This window comes from Myotis daubentonii, chromosome 3 (assembly GCF_963259705.1).
Source record: "Myotis daubentonii chromosome 3, mMyoDau2.1, whole genome shotgun sequence".
Classification (NCBI taxonomy): domain Eukaryota; kingdom Metazoa; phylum Chordata; class Mammalia; order Chiroptera; family Vespertilionidae; genus Myotis; species Myotis daubentonii.
The window spans coordinates 7,639,127-7,666,676 of record NC_081842.1 but is presented as its reverse complement, the minus strand read 5'-3'; the positions used below and the strand labels follow the sequence as shown (position 1 = coordinate 7,666,676).

Genomic DNA, 27,550 nt, shown 5'->3' with positions numbered 1-27,550 from the left:
TAACTTAAATTAAATATGGTAAATAAGAGGGCGGCAGGCAGGTGCCTGTTAACTGGAGATCCCGGGTCTCATTGTTTCTGAGTAGCCTAGCAAGGATTTGCCTGCCATGTGTGTTCTGCTCAACTCCCTATAAAACGGCCTCTCTCGTTTCTGAAACCTAATCCCCCGTTCCCACCCACTCCCCCTCCCTCCTTTGTCCAAATAGTGTCTTATATACCTAATGTCGCCTCCCTGTCTTTGGAATTTTCATGGAATTATCATGCCTAGGAGAATTCCCCGTGGGAATGTGCATTAAACTTTGACTTTCTCCTGCTAATCTCTCTGTCCATCTGATTAATTAGCCCAGTCTAGAAGTTAAACTGTGGGAGGGAAAGTATTAATATTTTTTTTTAGCCCCCACGATTTTAAAACCCCTTTTAAACAGAAATGCATTCCCTCGCAGCGCTGGAGCCCGCGAGTGCGCGGTCAGAGTGTCTGCAGGGTGGGTCTGCGGAGGTCTCCGTAGGTTAGGACCCTGTGTCACACAGCCCTACCCTCGTCTTCCCAAAAGGACACGCCCGATCGGCCTCATTCCAACCAATCACCTCCAACTAGTCACCGGCGGAGGTGCTGGGCGTCAGGGCTCCCACATGAATTCGGGGGACACCGGCCTGCAATCAGTAGGGGTGATCCTCTCTGTAGCCTGGCCCCCAGGACCCTGAGCACTACACCTGCCATCCGGCCCCAAATCCGGCCCCCTCGTGTCTCACCACCACCGCTCCTCCTCTCACCGCCATCTCCCCTCTGGTCTGGCTCCTCTCAAACCCAAGCAGGACTCTAAGGACGTCCCCCAGGATTCTCCTCCCTCCCCGTGTTCAATCAGACACTAAGCTTAGCACTGCCAGGAAGAGACCGTTCAGACCACCTTAAAACAGGATGATCCCGGTCACCCGGGTGGGCCCCGCTTAGGAACCGGAGCCCTGACAAGGCCGAGGCCCCACGCGGCGCTCCTCCCGAGACCGGGGGACGGCCGGGGGCGCCCCTACTCCACTCCCCGCTTCCGAGGGCACTGGAGGAGGGGTCTTCACCGAGGAAAGGTTCCAAAGGCAGTGCGGGTTCCCCGGGGAGGTGCGGGGAGGGAGGCGCGCCTGCACCTCTCCGAGCTCCGCGGACTCAGCCCCGCGCGACTGCGTGGAGAAGCCTCGCCCATCGCCTTCCCCTCCAGGCCGCGGTTTGCGCGCTGGGCATGCCGGGGCCCGGGCCGGGGCCGGGGTCGGAGTGGGCGCGGGACCGCAACCCGCTGACTGGGGGCGCCGCAGGCGCTGGGCATGCCGGGGCCGGGAAGACAGTCCCTCTCGCGAGCTCCAAGCCCCGCCCACACGCAGGCAGCGTTTCACCCGATTGGGCAGCGCCGACATACGGGCGGGGCGGGGCGGGGCTAGCGTCGTCGCGTCAGGGTGACGTCTCCCGCAGGCGTCGGGCAGTGTCGGAGGCGTCGGCAGCGCTTTCGGCGGCTGCCGGTGGGAAATGGCGGAGTATTTGGCCTCCATCTTCGGCACCGAGAAGGACAAGTGAGTGAGAGCCGCCTTTCGGGGCTCCGGGCCGGGGAGGCGGGCGGGCGCGGCGGCGGGCTGCGGACGGCGGCGGAAGGCCCGGGCGGGGGGGAGGGGCGCGTCGGTCTTTCCGGCCTCGGGAGCCGCGCGCTGCCGCCGCCTCGTGGGCGCTCGGGCGGGCGGGCGGGCAGGCCGGCGATGGGCCCCCGGGCGGGCAGCGGGCTTCCGCCCGGGCGGCGCGACCTTTCCCGCGCGGCTCTCCTCCGCGGCCCGCGGTGTACCGGCCCGTGGGGCACCCGGATCCCCGTGGCCCTCGGCAGCCGCCTCGAGTTGTGCTGAAGCCGACGTTAGACAATCCCCCCAACTTTAATCTCTAGGGTGTTGGGCAAGCTGTGGTGCACATCTCGCCCGTGTTTATTTATCCTCAGATAACGTAAGGTAATTGTTGAGGTCTTTAAATACTTGAAGACTGAATTCCAATATTATAAGGGAAAAGGTGGGTCCTTTTCCTCGTTTTTAAGGTTGCCTGCTTCCCTAATCAATTGTTAGGTTAAAAGTGAAAAATTTAATTCTGACTTTGCCACGTTTGCACGTATTGAAATTTAGACTAACGTAAATGTCTTCAGACATTTAGGGGATAATTCTTTGAAAACTAAAGACTGTCTGGATTAATGTACCCTTCGAATAAGTAGTTATTATTTGGGATTTTTCAGGGTTAAATAGGCTTCTGTGAATGTATGTTTTTAAGGGTCAACCCCTAAGTTTGTCGTACATGTTTTAATGCCACTTTTCCAAACACTATTTGAATTGTTCCTGTTTTCCAGGATACATCTTGTATAATGTCTTTTTACACATGATAGAATTTCTTGTGGGATTAGTTATATTTTTTCCTACCAAAATTTGCGAGACAAAATAACAGTCATAGTCACTTGGGTGTCAACCCAAAGGCAATCTCTGGAGACTCAAAGATGGATAAAGGGAGGGGTGCGTGCATATAAAGGCTCATTAAAGTAAAATGCATCAAAATGTCTTAAATGCATTGGGAGAGGGGTGCACCCTGAATGCTTTGAGCTCAAAGAAGAGCATCGTGGGGGACTTGCCTTTAAATAGGATCTTGATTGAATAGGCCAGTTCTGCTGGAAAAAGAGGCTTCTCTGAGTGCATGCTAAGAACGTGCACCATTAATTTCATTCTTTTTTTTTTAAATATATTTTATTGATTTTTTACAGAGAGGAAGGGAGAGAGATAGATAGCTAGAAACATCGATGGAAGAGAAACATCGATCAGCTGCCTCCTGCACATCTCCCACTGGGGTTGTGCCCACAACCCAGGCACATGCCCCTGACTGGAATCGAACCTGGGACACTTCAGTCCGCAGGCCGACGCTCTATCCACTGAGCCAAACCGGTTTCGGCGTTAATTTCATTCTTTAGCTTGTATCAGTGTGGCCCATGACTTCTGGGTCAGGCAATTTTTTTTTTTCTATCATTTGGTGTCTTCACTGTCACTCTTGAAAACTTACTTTAGGGGTTTATTCCAATAACCACCTATCCAAGCTGTTTTGTAAAAGCCATGGCTTTAATTCAAGAAATTTAATTATTTAGATTAGTCATATTCTCGTTTCAGAGAGACTTGGGAGGTTTTGTTTTAACTGGGTATCATCAAATGAAAGCCATCTCTGGAAGTTAAGGGACAAGGATTAATTGTTGAATGGTTGGGTAGTAATTGTTCAGGCAGGGGTTTTGCCCATTCTGAGATTTACTTAAAAATAAGCTCTTCATTTTCAGGTGACTTTCTGAAGATAAAATGTTATGTATTCAAGTTAGAAAATCTAAAGTAAGACTTAAGTTTGCAAATATGTATAGTAATGTAATCATTTTCCTCCCCTGGTAAGTTCACACTTTTCCAAGTTGATTGCTACCTAATAGTAAATCCCTGGCTAATCAGTTTCATAGTCTATCAGATTTCATTGAGGTCCTTTTATCTTAACTCTTGATTGGCTGTCTAAATATATGGCACTTTTTTAAAAAAAAATATGCTTTTATTGATTTTAGAGAGAGGAAGGGAGGGAGAAATAGAAACATCGATGAGAGAGGATCATTGATTGGCTGCCTCCTGCACACCCTCTAGTGGGGATAGAGCCCGAAACCCAGTCATGTGCCCTGACTGGCACTGGAACCAGTGACCTCTGGGTTCATGGGTGGAGCATCCGCTCAACCACTGAACCTCACCAGCAGAGCAAGTGAGAATTTGAATGGGACTCGTCTACTCAGATTTCATAGTTCATCACAGATCTGCTAAGCCACCTGGCATTGCTATCATGCTGGCTGGATTGCTAGTTTTAATTTGATCTGGGTCATCCAACATTTGATTAATATTAAGGGAGAAATTTGCCATAGGGACAGAAGTACAGGTTGAGTTCCCCAATAGCTTGTTTTCAGTACATGGAAACCAGAAGAATTATTTACTTCAGACCTGTTTTTGGAAATTTCCTGTTGGTCTGGTATCATGGGTGAGAGACCTTGGACTTTGTTTTTTGTTTTTTTTGTTGTTGTTGTTTTTTTAATATATTTTTATTGATTTCAGAAAGGGGGAGAGAGTTAGAAACATCATTGGTCAGCTGCCTCCTGCATTCCCCCTACTAGGGATGGAGCCTTAAACCCGGTATGTACTTTGACTGGGAATCGAACCATGACCTTCTGGTTCATAGGTCAGTGCTCAACCACTGAGCCACACCAGCCGGCTTGGTTGGTTTATTTAAATAATGATTGCATTTAAATGAGCGTTGTGTTGCCGGAGCCGGTTTGGCTCAGTGGATGGAGCGTCGGCCTGCGGACTGAAGGGTCCCAGGTTCGATTCCGGTCGAGGGCATGTGCCTGGGTTGCGGGCACATCCCCAGTAGGAGATGTGCAGGAGGCAGCTGATCGATGTTTCTCTCTCAGTGATGTTTCTAACTCTCTATCTCTCTCCCTTCCTGTCTGTAAAAAATCAATAAAATATATTAAAAATAAATAAATAAATGATTGTTGTGTGTGGTGCACACCTACCTTACAGCTGATGCTTGGAACAGTGCCAGGTTGGCATTTTCCTCATTTTTTCAAATGAAACCCTGAAAGGTGGGGTGATTGCCCAAGCCCAGGCAGCTAGGAGCAGATCTGGACCTTCACCTCATTACACTGTGTTGGTGTCCTCAAGCGAAGTCATTTCATTGTGGAAAACTAAAGAACCAGATACATTTTAAGTTAAATTTAGTTTTAGACTAATATTTCATTTACATGAAAACAGGTTGAAAGGGGAGGGGATTTGAATAAGGAGGAATTGGGTCTGAGAGTTCTTCATTGAAGGAGTTTACAGAGGAGCAGATTGAAACTAGTCCTAAAATATTGCCAGGAAGGGGGAAGGGTACCTGCTACCAATCAAAAATAATGTGCCTATATTTTGGGGAAGTCATTTGATAGCATGTCTCATGTTGATGACGTAGTTCCATCTGTTTGATGTCTTCCCAGCAAAATAATCTGCTCTTATTTTTCATTACAGAGTCAACTGTTCATTTTATTTCAAAATTGGAGCATGTCGTCATGGAGACAGATGCTCTCGGTTGCACAATAAACCAACCTTTAGCCAGGTTTGTTTATTTTTTCTTTTTTTTTTCTGTTTTCACGTAAATTATCAAAACTTGCGTACTTTACAAAGCCAGTTAATAATTTCCATGTATAAAGGGGACCTTTATTTCTCTAGTTGTTTTATTTTCTATTTATGTTCATAAGTGAGCATGTTCGTTTGTTTCAATGGAACATGGAACAAACCCAGTGGAAGGTCTGAGAGCATCATCCCCTGTTTTTATCACTAGAGAAACCTGTTTAAAAGAAGGTTTTAGTATGTGCGTGTTGGCTAGGACAGGCCCTTGCCCTACCACCCTCCCTGCAGCCAACAGCATTGACTGAGCCTCTTCCAGGCACGGGAGATGCAAAGCGGGCTTTCTGTTCTTTGCTCTCCCTAGGCAGCCACCTTACAGGAGAGGCTGGGGTGACTGCATGCCCTCGGTTCTCCAGGCCTGGTGTGTTCCCTTTCTTAGACCCTTAGTCAAGGCAATAGCAAGTTGCATCATGACATAGAAACATTAAAAATGAAATTTAACACTAGAAGATGGGCATTCAGTTCAGTGTTTTGTGGCCAGTTTTATTCAGTTAATTGAGAGATGCCTGTTATTTTGGGTTTAGGTTGGCTATGATTTGGTTTAATTTTAAAAATTTAGATTTTTGATAATTTTGGTTAACTGAAGAAAAGGCAAGACTATGTACCCTGTAAGTGATCACTGATGTATTAAAGGGAGAATGAATGCACCTCTAATACTAACAGAAACTTATGCCCGTGTTTACCAGAATGTTTGGAATTTGAAAAATTTGTTGATCTCCTTCTGACTGCCCATGAAGTCTGAACATGCAACTTCTATTTTTTGATTTTATTACTATTGGGTAACTATTGTATCTACCTCTGGAAACTGCTAGACTCTACTTTGAGCTCACATCTTTCTGTTCAATTGGTATAAGAAAGAGACATTAGTATTTTCTAATTTAAGCCCATAGGACACCCCACACTTTAACTTGCTTTTAGAAGAGGGGTGTGATGGCTTCCCTCTCCTCGTCATTCCTGATTACCAAGTGGTTAGTATAATAAAAATCTATCTTAATAGCTTTGAACATGTCTCAAGTTTCAGAATATTGGAGAATTTGCTTTAAATTTTCTGTTCTAATTTTTTTAAGTGCTTTAATTTATAATTGAATTTTGCCACTAAGCCAGTGGCCATAGATTGAGCAATAACCAAGCACTTTAAGTATCCCCTGAGTATTTTATTTTGGAGGGCTACTTACAAATGTACCAAGTGTTGGGTTGAGAAAGAAATTGTCCCCGGTTACAGTTTTCTTTAAGCTACCAAGAGACACCTGGCTTCTTTTCTTTCTGAATCATTGATTGTGCGGAAGCGTGGGACTTGTTGGCCATCTCTCCCTGGAGGCCCCGACCTTTTGGGGATTTTTCCTTATAAACTTTCCAACCAAGTCCAGTGCTTCCCCACAGTTGATTACCTCAGTATGTTAATGTCAAGTTAATTTGAGCACTTTGGATCAAAACAAGGCAATGGTTCCATTAAAGTTTGATGGGGTCAGCTGTATTTGTTAACTTGAGTGTCGTATTTTGATTTGGTTGGTTGATTTTAGGTAAATCTTAACCACCCCTAATCTTAGTGGAACTGCATTGCCCCTTTTAAATGGCAGTTCTTCCTAAACAGCCACTGCCAGGTTACCTCAGTGAAACTTAACGTTAATTTTCCTGTTGAATAATTGGGCTCAGTATAGCTTTCCATTATTGTCATGCTCTGGTAATTCCAGTTGAAAATATGAAGTTGGCTTTGGGAAACATCTGAGGCCTGGGATAGGTTGTCTTGGGCAGTGCTCCATGGCTGGGGGAAGGTGCCAGGTCCTGAGTGGAGGGTCTGCATGTCACAGGTGTGCTGCCTGCTGCTGGCAGTTCTTGCAAGTGGGTTTCCCAGCAACAGGCCTTTGACTGGGAGTGTTTACACAATCCCTCCCCTTTAAACATACCTGGAAATGGAACTGGCTCATTCTGTAAAACCACTTACAAAACTGCTTTGGACATATGTTGAAAGTGAGCATTTATTTTTCTAAATCGTGTTTTATTGGTTCAGCTTGTAAATATCTAGCATAATTCAATGTGGGTTTCTTTTTACGCTTCTTACAGTGATGTGGACATTAAGATTCATGTAATATATTAGTCTACTAACTTAAACATGGTTTGTTTTTTCAGAAAACTTGATTTTAAGAAGAACGGTACAATGTAAGGTTTCAAGTCTGCCTGATCCAGTTTAAAGCAGAAGGGCTAAAAAGGATTTTATTCCCTTAAGAAGGATCGGAAAAGAGCAAATGTTTTAAGCTATTGTATTATGTAAACAGAGATCCTACCAAGAAAATGTAAATCTGATAGGTATCCGGGACAGTTAGGAAACCATTTGGTGTGCCTGTTTCCTACGAGACCAGAGAGCTGGATGGACTGCATACAGTTGGGTTATGCATTTGTTTTTTTAAAAGGATTTTGTATGGGGAATATGATTATAATGTAAATTTTTCAACATCTTGTCTGCTAACGTGAAGTGTAGGAAAATGCTAATGTCCTGTTATTTATCTTGCATTAAAACATTTTTAAAATGTGGGACTACTCAAAGTAACAATTATTTTTTCTTGGTTGCTGGCTGACTTGACCTAAGTCACTGCTCAAACTCTGTTTTCATAATATGATGGTTTGGGTGTCGTCTTCAGAAGACAATTGTGTGACTTGCGGGAAACAAACATACAAGCGTTGAGCCATTTGCAAACAAGTTGTCTCTTTGCAATTGTCTAATATATGCACAGCAGCCAGTAGAATTCCCCTTTTTATTTTTTTTTCCCCGCAGACCATCTTGATTCAAAACATCTATCGTAATCCCCAAAACAGTGCACAGACGGCTGACGGCTCACACTGTAAGTCCCACAGTTGGAGAAATTTTTTTAAAACAATGGTGTTAAAGAGCCCACTCTTAATTGAGACACATAATGTTGGCTTCTGAGCTGCTGACATAGAGCTGTTGCAAACAGGACAAGGTGATGGAAGTCCTTGGCGTATACAGCAAGAACTTGATACTTGGCTGCGTTCAGGAGGCTGTCCTAGGGGAGGTCGCTGACCAGGTCTCTTCCCTTGATTGACATTTGTTAACAAGAAGGGATCTGTCCATGTGACATTTTAACATTATCAGCCATCATTGGTCTTTACAATGACTGAACCCGGGCATTTATTAAGTTCTTTCTGTAAAACTAATAATTTTAGGAATATTTAGGAATCAATAAGGTAAGTTGCCCAATAAGTGTGGGTTTATTTCAACTATGATTTTTCTTCTAGGAAATGGAGATTTCATGATATGTAATTATTGTATTTCTCTAACATAGTAATTGTGTCATTGGTTCATATGGACACTTTTTCTTTCCCAGTTGTCCATTAAAAGTTTTTCTAAGAATGTTTTGGTAGTAGCCTGCCGAGTTATTTGCCCTCTTACCTGGCTTGGAACTTTGAAATGGAGAATGTTTACGCTCTGTGAACAGAAATACAATACTGGCATATCATGAGATCTCTGCATTGCAGTGCTAGGGTGCTCCGAGACCGCCATCAGCTACGAAAACATTTCTCCATCGAAAGAAATAACTTGCTTTTTTTCAGCACTGAGTCTTGACTGAAGCGATCGCCACAGGAAGCCGGTTAAGTGTTTACATTTAATTTTCCATAATATAAAGTTGTTGCGTTTTGTATTTCAGACCATTGCCCTCTTGAACATTTACCGTAACCCTCAAAACTCTTCCCAGTCTGCTGACGGTTTGCGCTGTAAGTTCATACAAGTTCCTTCCCTGGTTCCCTGGGCTTACGTGTCAGAGCTCAGCGTCCACTCCACCTGGTCTGCTGCTTCCACTAGAAGAGTCAAGAGCTTTTGTCCCACTGACCCTGACCCCATGGAAACCTCTGTCAGAGATTTGAACTGCTGCCCACTTACTTAAAGAGCAAAAAGATGGCTGTGAAGGGCACCCTTTACGATAGCTTGGAGCTGCCGCTCTCTCCTTTACCTTGGCTCTCATCCCAGGGGAGAATTTCCGTGGAGTTAAGTGTGGAGTTGTGTTCATCCCTCTGAGAGCAACAGTTTTTGAAAGTTTCTCTCACCTAAAAAAATTGTTCTGAAATTACTTTTCAGATTTTTATTTCTTATTTGACTTTTCCCCCTTAAACTCTATTTTGGAGCGCATGCTCTAACTGAGAGCATTGTTCTGGGAATGTTTCCCAAGCAAGGGTCCCAAGTTGCAGTGACCCCTCAGTTTCCTCAGCATCAGCCCTGTGCTCACTCAGTCTTTAACCGGAATACTTTATGTAGGTATCTCCAGCTTCAGGAGGTAGTTCACTGCATTTGGAAAACGTGGGGTACTTGGTGGGGAAATGGATCTAAACTGGGCACTCAGTAGACACTAGTTTAAGTTTTGAACGTTGTCAAGAACAGGATATATATTAGAATCATTGGAAAATTCAAAAACTAAAACAGATTTTTAGAATTGTTGAGCTGCAGATCAGTGTAGTCACCTGGGGGTAAATTGGCCTCCTATTAAAATCAAGGGGTCCAAGCCTCAGTTTGTTTGAAAGCTGTGAACATTAATAGAAGACGCTAGCAAAGGTAACCTGGTAGCACAGACCTAACTCCAGTGCAGCCTTGGCCCAGAGCCGTCAGCTTATGGGTGGCCTGCACTGGGTGGGATGGTCCCAGCAGCCACCACCCACGCTTCCTTGCCCCACGCTGGAGGTCTCCCAGTTATATACCTGCACACACAGGAGCTCCCATGTCTGCGGGGTGGGGCTGTCTTGTCAAGTTTTTCTTCCCAGACACTAAATGTTTTGAGTTGCTAATACTGACCTGACAGTAGAGAAGTCTTTTCCCATATCTGAGGGTGGCAGGATTGATTAGTAGCCAATGGTTTAAAATACCTGGTTTTTGTTTTGTTCTCTTTCTTAAGAAGATCAATTAGATGGAGGGAAATGTTTATATATCGACTTAACTTAAAATTAAATGAGTGACAAGTAGATAACAGAGTAACAACAATTCACAGTTCTTTGCCCTACTTGTTTACTTGGGGACTGCGGGTTCTTTATTGGCAAAAGAATGTTGTGTTAGTTTTCTTGGTGTCTTTATCTGTGATTCACAGGGCTCTTGTTCTGTGTATGCTACAAAATAAAAGTTTAGCTATATCAAATATTCCAGTTCTAGATTGTATAAATTAAATGAGATTCTGATTCTGCAGTTTTAAAAAAAAATCAATTTAAGTTGATAAGCCTGAAATATTTGGCATCAGACCCTTTCAGTAAATGTCAGTCAGCTGGGTTCATCAGTTTTCCTAATACTAATGGTTCTTTTGACCATATCCATTCATCTGTAGAAAGATAAGTTTTCTGTGCTTTGGTTACACTTAATAATGAATCCCAGTTTAAGAATGTTTCTGTACAAAAATTCGGTATTTTTCAGGTTGTATTACTTAAAATAGATTGAGTCATGTAAATTATGTTTTAGTTTATTAGGTTTTAATCACTCATCTCTGCCTTTCAAGTCATTTTGATTGACTCAAAAATTTATAAAAGATAAAATATGCCCACATTCAAGCACTTTTAAATAGTTTTCTAGAAGTTATGGAAATATAACACTCCATGTTATAAAGAACAGAACAGGACGGTCATGATCAGCTGGTACGAGAGCCGCCACCCAACTGGATTGTCAGTGCTCCTCAAGCTGAGGGTGTAGAGGCTTTCCCTCTGTTCTTGCTTTTCTTGATGTGGGGAAGGAGTGAGTTTAAGCACTGCCTGCCCTTTGGAATGGCTCCTCCGTTTGGAACTTGTCTCTGTTTGCCTCCCACTGGGATGGGCCATCAAGAGTAGTAGTAGTTGCCTGTGCTCAGAAAGTGTGGGTTCTAAACTGAGCTGGATTCCATAAACTCAAAACAACCAAAATGCAGGGAGGCTAAGTGTTAGCAAGTAAAATTAAATCACTTTCAGAATCGAAAGATTTAAGTTCTTACCATCAAAGATAAAAAGGTTTTCAAGTCATGTAGGAAGCGGCTAAAAGACAGCAGTCTGGGTAGAGAGCCCTGCGCCACAGCTCAGGTCCCTCAGTGGGTTTCCCAGGGGAGGCCACTTGTCCAGGACCCTGGCCCAGCCTAACAGCCTCTGGGCTCCCTGGGCTCCCTGGGCTCCCTGGGCCAACTGTTGGAATATCAGTTTATTGACACACCAGCTTGGTGACTTATCAGATTTAGGTTAGGAGAACTTTAAAATTTGATAAAAGAGGTGATAATGGAGATAGAATGGAAATGTGTAAAATCCACCCACAGAATGTGCATGATTTCATTTAGTGCATGTAGGTTATGAAAAAGTAAATGAGGAAAATAGAAAATAAGAATGCTTTCTTCAACAAAGTATTGTAATTTTCCATTTACTCAAGGGGCATTCAAAATACTGTAATGGAACTTGGTAACTGTCCTACTGAGTATTTATGGTCATTTGGGTTTTAATCGCATCAGAAATAATTTTATAGCATCTGTGTGGCTGATAACCACTGAAAGAAACGAGTCAGGAGCGTAAGCTTTTAATCACTCACCCTGATTCAGCTTTCATTGTAACCTAATTGGGGGGGTGGGGGGGCAGAGTATTAATTGGCCTCTTTTTTAAATTTTAAAATTTTTTCATTAAAAATTTTTTTGAGCAACTTTTTCCTTAAGATACTTTCTGAAAATGTGATCCTTTGATGCTGATTAAAACTTGTGTGGTTTTAATAGCCAGAATGGAGACTGTCATAGGGCATTTAAAAGTCTCCCCACACTTTAAGATTTTAACACTTGACCTTGTGATGCAGTCTCGTCAGTGCTCCAGTAGAACGCACTTCTGTCGGGTTCTCTCTTTAGATAATCTAATGTGTGTCACTGTAGCAGGTTGATTTATGCACAAGTTTTAATTGGTCACAGCCCCTGTGCTAACCGGCAAGATTTCTGTTGTTTGCAGGTGCTGTGAGCGATGTCGAGATGCAGGAACACTATGATGAGTTTTTTGAGGTGAGATTGACTATTGGAGACTGATAGACCTATTCACCTTTATCTGTTTGGGGGGAATTAAAATCTGTCTCTACTAATAAAAATACTAAAAGATTCATTGTGTTCAATTAGTCTTTTATCTTTCACGCGATCATGCTCCTAAACCACCGTTTCTCTTCCAGGAGGTTTTCACAGAAATGGAGGAGAAGTACGGTGAGGTGGAGGAGATGAATGTCTGTGATAACCTTGGAGATCACCTCGTTGGAAACGTGTATGTGAAGGTACGTGGAAGGTGACAGGTGGGAGTTTGGGGGAAGGATAAGGAATGCTCACCTTATTGTTTTAGCTTTTAACCTTGCCCGAATGCTCCTTGCTCTTGAACTTGTGCACGTGCTGGAGCCGGCCTGTGGGTGTAGGGAGGAGGGCAGACTGCCAGGGTCCTGCATCATCCTTTCAGGTCGGGCACCTTCATACCTGTTGGTTAGAGGCTGTTTGAACTGGGGAGAAGTCGGTTTATATGGTTTCTTTTTTTTATTATTGACTTTAGAGAGGGACAGGGAGAAACATCAATTGGCTGCCCCCTGCACACCACGCCCCCCCACTAGGGATTGAGCCCGAAACCTGGGCATGTGTCCTGACTGGGAATCAACAGAACTGGTGACCTCTTGGTTCATGGGTCAGTGCTCAACCACTGAGCAACACAGGCCAGGCCTTCTTTTTTTAATGATGTTTATTGCCTTCACAAATCATTACATTTGCTCTTTTAACCAATTGAATTGGAAAATCAAGGTAACGTATTTGGCATGATTTTGGACCATCGCAAGGTTAAATAGTCTAATTGTAAATTGAGGGTTGTCTGATTTTAATTGCACTACATTATTCCACCTTAATTACTTTATCTGCATAAGCGCACGGCATGTATTTGGATCAATGATGGAAAATGTGTTATTAAAGTGGCGGCAAGCATTTTTGTTGTCTTTTCAGTTTCGCCGTGAAGAAGATGCGGAGAAAGCTGTGATTGATTTGAACAACCGCTGGTTCAACGGGCAGCCCATCCACGCTGAGCTTTCCCCCGTGACCGACTTCCGGGAAGCCTGTTGCCGCCAATATGAAATGGGGTAGGTATGGACAGCCTGCCCGCTAGGGAGGTAGAGGAAGGACGTGGTTATGTGGTGTCATGTTCATCTGGTTCTCCCCTCCAGAGAGTGTACACGAGGCGGCTTCTGCAACTTCATGCATCTGAAGCCCATTTCCAGAGAGCTGCGGCGGGAGCTGTATGGGCGCCGGCGCAAGAAGTGAGTGTTTCAGTGTGTCCATTATGTCGCTGCCTTTGCGTGTATGTTGGGGGGGGGGTCCCAAATATATATATATTATTTTTACTTATTAGTTTTTAAGTAAAGTTTGGCCTGAATGTCATCTCTGTTTAAAATGGAACTGCTTAGGCCCCAGCCGATTTGGCTCAGTGGGTAGAGTGTTGGCTTATGGTCCAAAGGGTCCTGGGTTCGATTCTGGTCAAGGGCAAGTACCTTAGTTGCAGGTTCTGAGCCCTGGTCAGGGGCATGCAGGAGGCATCCAGTCGATGTTTCTCACATTGGTGCTTCGCTCTGTCTCTCCCTCTCCCTTCTACTCTCTAAAAATCAATGAAAAAAATATCCTTAGGTGAGGATGGATGGATAAATAAATGGCACTGCTTAGAATGTAGAACAATTTTTTAAAATATATTTTTATTGATTTCAGAGAGTAAGAGAGAGGGAGAGATAGAAACATCACTGATAGAGAATCATGGGCTGCCTCCTGCACGCCCCACACTGGTGATTGAGCCCGCAACCCAGGCATATGCCCTGGCTGGGAATCGAACTGTGATCTCCTGGTTCATAGGTTGTTGCTCAACCACTGAACCACACCAGCCGGGCATGTAGTACATATTTTAAATTACAAAAATGTACTCTATATTAAAATGCGCTCTTTGAAGAATATTCTGTGCGCATATTTTACTGCTTAAGGAGAGATCGAACCTCAGCAACTAACCAAGGAAATGGCTAGTGGGATTGATGAAAATGAGTTCCTGCGTGCAGTGTTCTATTCTTTCGTCGAAAGTCATCACTTCCTTCACATACTGCATGTCTCCTTTGGGATGTCTTGGTTTTGGTGGGTTTGGTAGGTTTCTTGGCATTCCCCTGTGGACCACTGGCAGTCTAGCAGTCGTATCTGTCTGGTCCTTGTATTTAAATGCAAACGGTCATGTCATAAAACAGAGAGAACCCCGATGTCAGAGGGTATAATGGTCACTTTTCCTATGAAGATTGAGTTCTGACCCCAGAGGGATTTTCACCTAACATACGATAGGAAATGCTGACATTGTGATTCTGTCCTATTATCAACAAAAACAAACATAGAAGAGAAAGAACCCTGCCCTCCCATCCAGAAATCAGCTTGATGGCCACCGTACCTCTCAATTCTGAGATGCCCTTTTCCCCCAGACACATTATTATCTGAAATTAGGGCTCATATTATAGTTGCAGTTTGCAGTTAAATTGACAGCATTTTTCTTTTTTTATTGACATCTTCGATTCTGTGGGATACAGTACTTGAAAGTGTTAGTCGCTGTGGTTTTATGTTGCATGTTTTCATTTTGATGCCAAGGTTTTGTTTCTTTTCCTTTGTTTCAGGCATCGATCGAGGTCCCGGTCCCGGGAGCGTCGCTCTCGGTCTAGAGACCGTGGTCGTGGCGGTGGCGGAGGTGGTGGCGGAGGCGGTGGGGGACGGGAGCGTGACAGGAGGCGGTCAAGAGATCGTGAGAGATCTGGGCGATTCTGAGCCAGGCCATTTTTACCGTATGTCTGCTAGAAAGTGTTGTAGTTGATTGACCAAACCAGTTCATAATGGGAATTTTTTTAAAAAACAATTTAAAAAAAACAAAGATGGGTTTCTGAATAAAATTTGTAGTGATACAGTATTCTTGTAACTTTTTTCTTGTGGAAACTCCACTTTAAATCTCTCTTCCTTTACAGACCTGCACATCATCAGCCCTTGAAGTGAAGATTAATCTACATCAATCACTTTGGGTAGAAATGAAACCATACTTTTTCTTTTTTTTAATGTTTTTATTGATTTCAGAGAGGAATAGAAATATCAAAGAGAGAGAATCATTGATCAGCCATCTGCACACCTCCTACTGGGTATCAAGCCTGCATTCCAGGCATGTGCCCTGACCAGGAATCTGACTGTGACCTCCTGTCTCATGGGTCAACCCTCAACCATTGAGCTACACCAGCTGGGCTGTTTATTGATTTTAGAGAGAGGAAGGGAGAGGGAACAAGAGAGATACCTGATGTGAGTTGCTTCCTATACCCACTTGATGGGGTATTGAACCCACAATCTGGGCATGTGCTCTGACCTGGCATCAAACTGGCGACCTTTTGGTGCATAGGATGATGCTCAACCAACTGAGCCACACCTGGAGCCAGAGTTGAAACCCTATTTTAAATTTAGGTTCTAAAACAAAACACCAGTTGAAGTAAAATTCACATGGGAAAAGGCCAGATCTGTTTCTAGTTATGTACATATTAACCAGTAGCCCAGAATTTCTCTTCCGAGGCTGAGTAGAGGTGAGGAAAGCCTGTGAGGCCCCTTTACTTACTACTTAGTAAGTAAATGTTTAGACGTCATTCTCTGTAGAGTCCACTGGCGTTGATAGGGAAGCTAATCTTGGGACCCAGTGCAGTCAGCGTTATCTCTCTCCATTGAATTGTCTAGTGTTGCTTTGAGAGCCACCGTGCACTCCTAAAACATGGGTGTGCATAAAACAGGAACGTGCTGGTGCAGCCCAGGAGCTAGTGAGGGGTCACCTGTCATGTCACAGCTGACTGCTATGTTGTTAAACGACTGGATTCACGTGGACTCAGAAGCCTGCAGTGCAGACCTGCTTTTCTGCGTGCCCCAAGTGAGCAAGATGGGTGAATGCCTCGTCAGCACTTCGCAGAGTCCAGCTGGCATTTCAGGACAAAAGTAAACAAGGCCTCTCCCCTTGAGATGTGGACGCTTACGTAGGAGAGGTGTTCAGAAGACCAGGCCCACTGTGAATTCTTAGGTCTGGACAAGCAACTTGGGAAGAAGGCTGGGGTCCATCCAGGATGTGGGCTCAGATCTGAAGTCTTTGGAAGTGGCCAGATGAACTGGGCCGTGGAGGTTGAGCTCCCCTGCCAACCCCCCACAGGCAGAGGGCCTTGTAGCAGACAGGGAACAAAGGAAGGAAAGGCCTCAGGGGATTGGGCTCGCTAGCTCAGCTAATCCACATGGCCTTTTGAGAAATAGGGAACAGCCGATCGCGCTGTCCCAGTGCAGGCAGCATGAAATGCAGTGAAGTAGTTTCAGCAATCACAAAGATGGATTGATTATGTTATTAGAAGTGTCTACACAAGGTGTCCCCTTCACACTGGTCAGAATGGCTAGCACCAAAAAATGATGTGATGGCAGTGCGGAGAAAATAGAATTCTTGTGGAATTGTAAAACTAGATTCCTCAAAAATTTTAAAAATATAAAGACCACATGATGCAGCAATAACTCATGTATGACTGTTTGTCCAAAGAAAACGAAAACACTAACTTGAAAAGATGGGTGCACCCAAGTTCATTGCAGCATTATTTACAATAGCCAAGAAATGAAAACAACCTAGGTGTCTATAGATGAATGGATAAAGCAGATGTGATACATATATACAATGGAATATTGTGGAATCTAAAAACAAAACATAAATAAACAAACAACCAAAGATACATAGGACAAACTGGCGGTTGCCAAAGGGGAGAAGGATTGGGGGTGCTGGGTGAAAATTGGAAAAGATGAGTACAGGTTTAGAATAGCTGAGATGCATGTGAGAAGTGTGGCCTACAGAGGTGTTAGGTCATGAAAGTAAATACAGTATTCATTGGAGAAAACAAAGGCCCACACAGCAACCACCTTCATGGGTCAGCCATACTTGACACTTAAGTCTGGTTTAAGGAAGAGTTCAGAGGCAAACATCCTGGTGAGTGCTGCCAGAACCCAGACCGGCCGTCAGGCCAGGAAGCCCTTTGCTGCAGGAAACCAGTCAGCATTTGTAATTTGGTTTCATTTTTATTTTATTAAGAGCTACATAGACTTCGCTGAACAGTCTTGCCTGTGTTTGAATTTCTATGTAGATGGATTTATATTATTTTGTCTTTCTTTCGCTCAGCTTGTTCGTGACATTCAGTTATGTTGTTGGACACAGCTAACTTGCAGTTTGCAGCTTGAGGTGTAGCAGTGTGGTTAGAGAAGAAGAGAATGGTTAATGCGTGGTGCTGGCATAACTGACTACTCGGGAAAAACAGGAGGAAGAAGGAAGAGGCCCTCCTGGATGGCGGAGGGAACAAGGCAAATTCCACGGCCAGAACGAGCGGGGGCTGCAAAGCTCAGGATAGGCTGGGACAGGGTGAGGGTGTGCTGTGGAGATGGCAGCCCTCCTGGGACGGAGCCTCTGATCAGAAAGGCTCAGGTTTCAGTTTTGCCTTTTCAGTCCTGGAGTAGGAGGCCGGTCACTCGGGTTTTAGATGAACAATGAGGTTGGGCACCTTGTTCTGGCCATTTGTATGTCGATGAACCCTCTTCAAGTCTGCCCATTTTTCTTCCCCTCATTGAGTGAGTGGGTTGTCTTTTTCTTATTTCTAGGAGTTCTGTACGTAGTCTGGAGAGGAGTCTTCTGTTGATGTGTATTTATCCCAGACTGTGGCTTGCCCCCTCTCAGTGGTGAGTTGGATGAATGTGTGTCCTTGAACATAAGCCGGTCCAACTTATGCATCTTGCCCATGTGGACAGAGCTTTCTGGGGCCTGTTTCAGGAGAGAGGGCTCAAGGCTGCCCCCAAAGGCGTTAACCTCCATGGATTTTTTTCCCTTTATAAACTTTATTATCGATAAAGCTGATTGGAGAACATGAATTTGGATTTTAAGGTCCAAAAAATATGTAATGTCATCTCCATTCATGGTTTGACCTTGGGACAACCCACCTGAAGGACAGCCTAGGTCTGCAGAGCAACACGGCCACCAGGATGGCCCCCTTGTATCAGACGGGAGGGGAGAGAAGAGAGCAAGTCCCCAGAGTTGGGCACCTTGTGAACAAACCAGGGTCCTGCAGCCAGGACATAGGGGCAGGTTAGTGTCGGAGCCTCATCACCCGCCCAGCAGACGCTGCACACCTGGCGAGGAGGGGTGAGCGCCTCTGGGTAGGTGCTTCCTCTTGGACTGAACGGAAGGCCCCTCCCCACCTGTGTTCCCTGGGGTCCTCTCAGCCCACTGGATGGAAGCCAGGGTGGGCTGGGAGGGCACCAACCCTTGTCAAGGCTGTCCCCTCACCCCCTGCTCCTCTGGCTCCTGGTTCCATGACTTCTGGCTTCCACCCAAGAAGGTTTTGAACAGCTGAGAACCCTGCAGTAATTAACCCAAGGGCTCAGTCTCCCTGGCCAGGGTGGCTCCCCAGCAGCTGGGCAGGAGACCAAATGAGAACAGAACCAGCCATCTAAACTGCTGGGCTTGGGAAAACACAACTTCTAGGTCGAGCTTCTGAGACAGAACACGGTCCCTGTCTACAGCCCAAGGCCTTGTTCCCCCTCCTGCGGCCAACCATGTGGCTGCCTTCCCGTGCACCTGTGGCAGGAGTGGCAGGACAGGCCTGAAAAACAGCCACTGACGTCCACGTAGCCATCGGGAGAGGTCCCTGCCCAGAGATCTGTCAGCCAGTGTGAGGTCACTCGCTCGGTGCCTGCGCCTGGTGGGTTTTGTCTGGCTGGATGACGGGGAGATGGGGTAGCATGGCTCTTAGGGAGGGGACCTTCCCTTTCTCCCTCGTAGGACTTACTATTAGAGGGAGCACAAGAGCTCTCACGCCCACCCCCTGGGCCCCCATCTCAGGACAGTCTGCAGTCTTTTGCTCAGAAGATGCCACACCATCCAGGTGCACTTGTCTCCCCCACAGCCTGTGTGTCCTTGGGGAGATGTTCAGACCTGACAGCAGAACCTGAGAAAACCCCCATCTGAATCTGGCAACAAATATTCAGGCACCTGCTTCAGATCTCAGGTCTTTTTTTTTTTTTAACAAGTTGGGTCACATGAACTTACCATTTTTTTTTTTTTTTGTGGATCACAAAAGTTCATTTCATGTGGTTCAACCTAATATATCCCAGGATTGGGCTGATGGCCATTGCAGGAGTGGTGAGAAGCTCAGTGGGAGAGGCAGGGCAGGAGTCGAATCCCAGGTCTAAGTCCTGGCTCCGCTCTTCACTGGCTGCAGACTGGCCTCTGTGCCTCGTTGTCCTGCCCTGCAAAGTGGTGATCAAATAGCACCCACTCCTTTGATTGTTATGAGACTCCACTAGTTAATACAGGTACAGCTTCCAGAACAGTGCCTGGCACGTGCCTAGTGAGAGCTCAGTAATGGTTAGTTTGTGGGAACAGTATTAGTAACTGAAGGCAGGTACAGGTGGTGGAGAGGACAGCAGAGGAATAAGTAGCCACCCTAATAGTCCTGTCTTACAAAGTGAATAGTTGACAGAGGATGTAAAAAGTTACTGAGTACAAAACTTGTATTCTGAAAGTGACAAAACCGTTGGAAAAGTAAAGTAGACCTGCTTGGCTGGTTTGGCTCAGTGGATAGAGTGTCAGCTTGTGGACTGAAGGGTCCCAAGTTCGATTCCAGGCAAGGGCATATGCCCGAGTTGCGGGCTCGATCCCCAGTAGGGGGTGTGCAGGAGGCAGCCGATAAATGATTCTCATCATTGATGTTTTGCTTTCTCTCCCTCCCTGAAATCAATAAAAATACATTTTTAAAAAAAAGTTGGAAGACTTCACTTCCTGATTTCAAAACTCAGTGCAACATTAAAGTAATAAAAACACGGTGTCACTGGCACAAGACAGGCATGTAGATTCATGGAATAGACTTGAGGATCCAAAAAGAAGTTTTTACATCAATGGTCATTGATTTTTGACAAGGGTGCCAAACCAGTCCATGGGGAAAGAAAGTGTCTTCAAGCAGTCGGTGCTGGAACAGCTGGCTATCTACACACAGAAGAATGAAGTGGGATTCTTACCTCACAGCATCTACACTGCAGTGATTCAAAATGGATCAAAAGCCCAAATATAAGAAATAAGACTTATTTAAGAAATCATTGGGGGTAAATCTTGATGACCTTGGATTTGGCAATGGTTTCTTAGATCTGATCTCAAAAGCACAAGCAACAAAAGAAACAAATAAATGGAAGTTCATCAAAATTGAAAGCTTTTTACATCAAAGACACAAGAAAGTGAAAGGACACCCCACAAAAAGGGAGAAAATACTTTCAAATCCTATGTCTGATGTGTCTAGTGTCCAGAATATATAAAGGACTCCTCCAACCAAGAGGCCACCGGTTCGAGTTCCAGTTAGGCCACATGCCTGGGTTGTGGGCTCAATCCCCTGTGCAGGGCATACAGAAGGCAGCCGATCAATGATGTTTCTCTCTCATCGATGTTTCTATCTCCCTCTCAAAAAAAAAAAAAAATCAATAAAAAATATATTAAAAGACGCCTCCAACTCAACAACAAAAAGACCACCCAATTTAAAAATGGGCAAAGGATCTGAATCTACATTTCTCCAAAGAAGATACACACTGGACAGACAAGTACATTAAAAACACTTAACAGAACTTGCCATCACACAAATGCAATCAAAACCACAATTAGGTCCTACTGCACACCCACGGGGTGGCTGTGAGCCAAACAACCAGTGAGAGCAAGTGTAGGCGAGCCTGCGGACAGCCCGGGCTCCCCTGCATTCCTGGAGGGAGGGAATGTAAATGGTGCAGCTGCTGTGGAAAGTCTGGCAGCTGCTCACCAAGTCAAACAATCACCATGTGGCCAAGCAGTTCTATTCCTAGGCATGGACCCAAGAGAAAGGAAAACGTATGTCCACACAAAAATGTGCATGAGTGTTCGTTCACAGCAACGTTAGCCATAACAGCCAAAAGGTGGAAACAACATAAATGTTCACCAACTGATGAGTGGATAAATAAAATGTATTTCACACAGCGACATTTTATTTGACAACTAGGGGCCCAGTGCACGAATTCGTGCACCTTGAAAGGTCCTGTGGGCTGAGAGGCTGTGGTAGGCACAGAAGTGGATCTCAGTCCATCCTCCCTGCCCCTGCACAGCCCCTCCCTCTGTGGCCCCGGTTCTCTGTCTGCCAGCAGCCCTGCTCCCGCTGCCACTCACATGTGCTGACGGTGTCAGCCTTGCTCTCACCCGCTGATGGCACCAAGCAATCAGGACTGGTGCTGGGCACCAGCAGCAGGTGCGAGTGGCGGCTCCGGCACCAACTGCGGGTGTGAGCGGTGGCTCTGGTGCCAGCAGCAGGTGCAAGCGCCGGGTGGGACCACAGTGTGCAAGAGCAAAGAATTTTCAGTAACCACCAGAGGCTCACTCCATGACAGCAACCAATGCCCTGCCTTGGTCTGGCGCCCCTGCTCACCTGCTCCACCATTCCGCCACGGCCAACGTCCACCATTCTCTGCATGTGCTTCCTGGTGGTCAGCGCATGTCATAGCGACCGGTTGTTTGGTTCTGCTGTTCTATTTGCATATTCACCTTTTATTATGTAGGATAAAAAGAAGCAAACATGCCCTAACCGGTTTGGCTCAGTGGATAGAGCGTTGACCTGCGGACTCAAGGGTCCCAGGTTCAATTCCAGTCAAGGGCATGTACCTTGGCTGTGGGCACATCCCCAGTAGGGGGCATGCAGGAGGCAGCTGATCAATGTTTCTCTCTCATCAATGTTTCTAACTCTCTATCCCTCTCCCTTCCTCTCTGTAAAAAATCAATAAAAATATATATATATTGAAAAAAAAAAGAGAGGCAAACGTTACTACATGGATGGACCTGAAAACATGCCAAGTGAAGGAAGCCAGTCACAAAGGACCATGCATGATATGATTCCCTTATATAAAATGAGGCCCAGTGCATGGGATTTGTGCACTGGTGGGGCATAGCATGCGGGAATTGGACTGCTTTGGGAGCACCTCTCATCCTGGTCAGCTGAGCGGCTGTGGACCCGCCCTCTGAGTGGCTGCTCCCACTGTGGAGAGCAGCCACTCATTCCGGTCAGCCAAGCGGCACTCCCACTGTGGGAGCACACTGACCACCAGAGGGTAGCTCCTGCGTTGAGCTTCTGCCCGCTGGTCGTCAGTGGGGTCATTCTGATTGTACTGCCATTCGGTCGCTGGGCTTTTACTATGTAGGATGTGTAGAACAGGCAAATCTAGAGAGACAGGAAGTGGATTAGTGGTGGTCTAGGGCTAGGGAATGTGGAAGCATTGATGTGGGGACTGATGGCTAGGGGGCGTGAAGTTTCTATGGTGATAAACACATTCTAAAATTGACTTTGTGAATGTACTAAAAGCAATTGAATTGTACCCTTTTAAAAAATATTTTTTAATGATTTTAGAGAGAAACATAGATGTGAGAAAAACGTCAATCGCTTGCCTCCTGCAAGTTTGCAAACCAGGCATATGCCCTGACCAGGAATCAAACTTGTGAACTTTTGGTGCATGGGATGATGCTCAACCAGCTGAGCCACACTGGCCAGGGCTGGATTGTGCACTCCAATGGGTGAATTGTATGCTATGTGAATTGTCTCAATAAAAACTGTTACAAATAAAAAGATATTTAAACAAACATTGGATTTAATTTTATTGTGTAACATAGATACTGTTTTAAAGGTCATAAATCAGGAAAGAGAAATGGAAAATACTGCCTACATTATGAAGACGGACACCATGAGAATAAGAAGTGAGCTTGTTGCCCTAATCGGTTTGGCTCAGTGGATAGAGCATCAGCCTGAGGACTCAAGGGTCCCGGGTTCGATTCCGGTCAAGGGCATGTACCTTGGTTGCAAGCACATCCCCAGTGGAGGGTGTGCAGGAGGCAGCTGATCGATGTTTCTCTCTCATCAATGTTTCTAACTATCCCTCTCCCTTCCTCTCTGTAAAAAAATCAATAAAATATATTTTTTAAAAAAGTGAGCTTGTCTGAGGGATTGCCTCTGGGACCTGAACCTGGGGTGGGAAGAGGCGGAGGCTGCTCTTCTCTGGCCATCACTTTGTCATCCTGTGGATGAGGAGACGTTTCCTCCCAGTGTCCTGGACCCAGAAGACCCACCGGCCAGTCCCGCATCTCCCAGACTCGCCCCATTGTCTGTTGGATCACGTGCCAGTTCCTGAGCTGCAAACCCTTCTGGTGGCTTCGGGGACTTGGTAAAGTGGCAGCCAACTTCTCCAAAGCAGAAATGTATTTCCTCACAGTCTGGGGGCTGAAAGGTGGAGACCCAGGTTGGGCAGGGTTGGTTCCTCCTGGGGCCTCTCTCCTGGGCTTGTGGATGACCACTGTCTCCCGGTGTCCTCACGTGGTCTTACTTTGGTGCAATTGCATCTCTGGTCTCTTCTTATAAGGACCAATCATATTACGTTTGAACTTGCTATGGACTGAATATTTGTGTCCCCTGACTCCTACCACACACAACAAATATGTCTAAGTCCTAACCCGCAATATGATGGTATATGGAGGTGGACCCCCTCACGATGAATTAGTGCCCTTAGAAGAAGAGACAGGAGAGAGCTTGTCCACCCCCTCCTCCCACTCCATTGTCTACAAGCCAGGAAGCAGGCAGTCACCTTAAACTTGGATTTCTAGCCTCCAGACTGTGAGAAATATGGGTCTGGTGTCTAAGCCAGGGCCCCACTCATGTACAAGAAACACTTACTCTGAACCCTGGCCAGTAGCTCAGTTGGTTAGAGCGTCATCCCGATATGCCAAGGTTGCAGGCTCAGTTCATGGTCCGGACACAAACAAGAACCAACCAATGAATGCATACATAAGTGGAACAACAAATCAATGTCCCCTCACCCCTTTCCCTCCCTTCCTCCCTCGCTAAAAATCAATTTAAAAATTTTTGTAAAGAAAAACTTGCCTGGCCAGCATGGCTCAGTGATTGAGGGTCAACCCATAAACCAGGAAGTCACGGTTCAATTCCCAATGAGGGCACAAGCCTGGGTTGCGGGCTCGATCCCCAGTAGGAGGCATGCAGGAGGCAGCCGATCAATGATTCGAATCATTGATGTTTCTATCACTCTCTCCCTCTCCCTTCCTCTCTAAAATCAATAAAAATATTTTAAAAAGAAAAATAAAACAAAAAGAAAAACTTATTCTGACACTTGTTAAAATAAGAAAGACTTATTGCAGACTACGGATGGGAATAGGGCAGAGAGAGGGCGCTCAACTCTGAATACAACAAAGACAGCTGAGGAGCAGAGTGTAAGTGTGGTGTCATGCAGGATGGACAGAGTCTTGCTGAACTCACCTAACCTGATTCTAGCCTAAGGCAGGCCAAAGCAGGGGTGGGGGGTGTCTTTAAACTGACTTAGCAGGAGCATTCTTGCTAAAAGTTGGCTGGGAAGACTCAAGACAAGGAGGTGCGTGGAGGCCTGTGGAAAAGGGGGCTGAGGAACCTGACCAAAGTTTAATCCAGGATAGAGTCTTGGCCACCCTGATAGCCTCATATTCACTAAGTCTCCCCTTTATTTATTTTTTAAATTAAATCTTTATTGTTCAGATTATTACAGTTGTTCCTCTTTTTTCCCCCCATAGCTCCCCTCCACCCGGTTCCCACCCCAACCTCTGCCCTTACCCCCCCCCCGCCACTGTCCTCATTCATAGGTATGATTTTTGTCCAGTCTTTTCCCGCACCCCCCACACCTCCCACACCCCTTTATCCCCCGAGAATAGTCAGTCCACTCCCTTTCTATGCCCCTGATTCTATTACATTCACCAGTTTATTCTGTTCATCAGATTATTTATTCACTTGATTTTTAGATTCACTTGTTGATAGATGTGTATTTGTTGCTCATAATTTGTATCTTTACCTTTTTCTTCTTCTTCCTCTTCTTAAAGGATACCTTTCAGCATTTCATATAATACTGGTTTGGTGGTGATGAACTCCTTTAGCTTTTTCTTATCTGTGAAGCTCTTTATCTGACCTTCACTTCTGAATGATAGCTTTGCTGAGTAAAGTAATCTTGGTTGTAGGTTCTTGGTATTCATCACTTTGAATATTTCTTGCCACTCCCTTCTGGCCCGCATAGTTTCTGTTGAGAAATCAGCTGACAGTCGTAGGGTACTCCCTTGTAGGTAACTAACTGTTTTTCTCTTGCTGCTTTTAAGATTCTCTCTTTGTCTTTTGCGCTTGGCATTTTAATTATGATGAGTCTTGGTGTAGTCCTCTTTGGATTCCTTTTGTTTGGGGTTCTATGTGCTTCCTGTACTTGTAAGTCTCTCTCTTTTACCAGGTAGGGAAAGTTTTCTGTCATTATTACTTCAAATACGTTTTCAATATCTTGCTTTCTCTCTTCTTCAGGCACCCCCATAATTCGGATGTTGGTACGCTTGAAGTTGTCCCAGAGGCTCCTTGCACTATCTTCATATTTTTGGACTCTTTTTTCTTTTTGTTTTTCCAGTTGGGTGTTTTTTGCTTCTTAGTATTTCAAATCTTTGACTTGATTCTTGCGATCTTCTAGTCTGCTGTTGGAACTCTGTATTGCCGGGAGCCGGTCCATCCTTGCTGTTTCAAAGGACCTGGCATATATGGCATACTGTTCTTAAAATGTTTGCTCACCTTCTTGGCACTATGTGTTTTAACCAAGGTCTCCTCTCTGAGAAAGGTTGTTTCCCCAGGTAGGGATTTTCCCCTGAAGTTAGGGAGGGAATAAAACCCCTCAACTAAGTGCCAGGCGGGTAATTAATCACTTTAACTACAAACAATCATGCTTAAGCTACATAATCTTTACTCCCTGGAATGGAGATAAGAAACGCCCTAACCTTTGTAATAGAGATTGATAGGATTGAATCAACTGGTATAAATACAGTTGTAACAAGACGGCAGAACTCAGAACTTAGAACACAGAACTCAGGAGACAGAATTCAGAAGACAGAACCTACGTGGAACCTGGAGATGGAGGAGCTTCGCTGGAGAGAATATGGCAAGGGATCCTGGACTGAACCTGACTGCAGAGGTTGGCAAGAGAGCCTGACTAGAACCTGGTGACTGAACCTGGCTGGAGAACCTAGCAAGAGAACATGGAAGCAGAACCTCTCTGGAGATCGAGACCAGAACTTGGCTGGAGATCCTGGCTAGGCTGCTGATCAACTGAACGCTGTCTCCGTGACATTCCTTCTTCGCCGACTCCATCCACACCTTTGGGGACCCCTGGACCCGCTGGGGTTGGACCCCGGCACTGTATAATATTTTTTATTTTAGTCAGTGTATGCTTAATTTCTAGTTGGTCCTTTTTCATAACCTCGAGGGTCTCACTAGATTTCTTGAGGGTCTCATTAAGTTTATCGGCGGTTTCTAGAGAATTCTTGAAAAATCTTAAAAGTGTGGTTTTGAACTCTATATCCAGTTGTTTGCTTTCCTCCATTTCTGTCATTTATGTCCCGTTTCTTTGTCTCCACATTTTTTATGCTTCCCTGTGTTGATAGAGTGGCTTTCTGTATTAGGTGTCCTATAGGGCCCAGTGGCTCAGCCTCCCCAATTACCTGAGGTGGACACTCTTGGTGCACCCCTTTGTGGGCTTTGTGCACAGTCTTGGTGTAGTTAAGCCTTGGTTGTTGTAGGAGCACTGGGAGGAATTGACCTCCAGGCCAATTGGCTGTGAGAATCAGCTGTGTCTGCAGTGGGAGAACTTCTGTGCTGAAGACACCCTTCTGGGGCAAGATTTGCTTCAGTGGGGCTTTGGTGCTCACTAAGTCTGTCCCCTGAGTGTGTCCCTTATGGATCTGAGGAGTTGTAATCTGGATGGTCCCACTCTGACCAGTGGGTACACTGGCTCTTGGATCTCTAAGGAGGTGCTAATTTAGCCTCTGCCTGAGGCTACCCAGCAGGAGCCCAGCTGTGAAGCAATGCAAGCTGCTGTGGGGCCTTGGACCTTCTTTTGGAAGTTCTGGGTTTCTCTGACCCAGCTGCAGTTTGTTAGGTAATTTTCAGATTGCAAAGGGCCAGGCCTTTCATATGCAAAAGCCTCTGCACACAGCTTGGGTGGGGCGGGGTCTCAGGGGATCAACAGGGCGGAGCAAGCAGCTATGGCTGCTCCTCAGTCCTACCCTAAGAGGCCCTGCTTCTCAGTGTCCCAGTAATCGCTGCAAATACCTCTGAGAGAAAGCCGCCCTCGAGTTCCAACCAATGCCAGACAGTCCAGTTTCTCCTGTATGAGTCTGGGTCCCCAGAGACTCTCCCAGAACTGGAGTTCAGAGCAGTCAGGAGCTTG

General features: G+C 45.5%; 1 protein-coding gene across 4 annotated transcripts; it reads left to right on the top strand.

Annotated features, from left to right (window-relative positions):
• Positions 1 to 1,391: 1,391 nt before the first annotated feature.
• On the top strand, positions 1,392 to 22,907 carry U2AF1 (U2 small nuclear RNA auxiliary factor 1). 4 transcript variants are annotated; one of them, XM_059686567.1, is made up of 9 exons: positions 1,393 to 1,550; positions 5,070 to 5,157; positions 8,891 to 8,957; positions 12,159 to 12,208; positions 12,370 to 12,468; positions 13,172 to 13,305; positions 13,390 to 13,482; positions 14,857 to 15,021; positions 15,199 to 22,907. In XM_059686567.1, the coding sequence occupies exons 1-8, from the start codon at positions 1,507 to 1,509 to the stop codon at positions 15,002 to 15,004; spliced, it is 723 nt and encodes a 240-aa protein (XP_059542550.1). In that variant the 5' UTR covers positions 1,393 to 1,506; the 3' UTR covers positions 15,005 to 15,021; positions 15,199 to 22,907. The 4 variants fall into 4 exon arrangements, with proteins under 4 accessions (XP_059542552.1, XP_059542550.1, XP_059542549.1 ...); XM_059686569.1 differs by lacking the exons at positions 8,891 to 8,957; positions 15,199 to 22,907 and adding an exon at positions 7,999 to 8,065 and having other exon boundaries at positions 1,392 to 1,550; positions 14,857 to 15,143; XM_059686566.1 differs by lacking the exon at positions 15,199 to 22,907 and having other exon boundaries at positions 14,857 to 15,143.
• The last annotated feature ends 4,643 nt before the right edge of the window (positions 22,908 to 27,550 follow it).

Bases quoted from the DNA above. Each gene is read 5' to 3' on its own strand.
- U2AF1 (XM_059686567.1), top strand. From the start codon at position 1,507: ATGGCGGAGTATTTGGCCTCCATCTTCGGCACCGAGAAGGACAA. The intron at 1,551-5,069 runs GTGAGTGAGAGC...TTTTCATTACAG, and splicing joins TTCGGCACCGAGAAGGACAA to AGTCAACTGTTCATTTTATT. The intron at 12,209-12,369 runs GTGAGATTGACT...TTTCTCTTCCAG, and splicing joins ACTATGATGAGTTTTTTGAG to GAGGTTTTCACAGAAATGGA.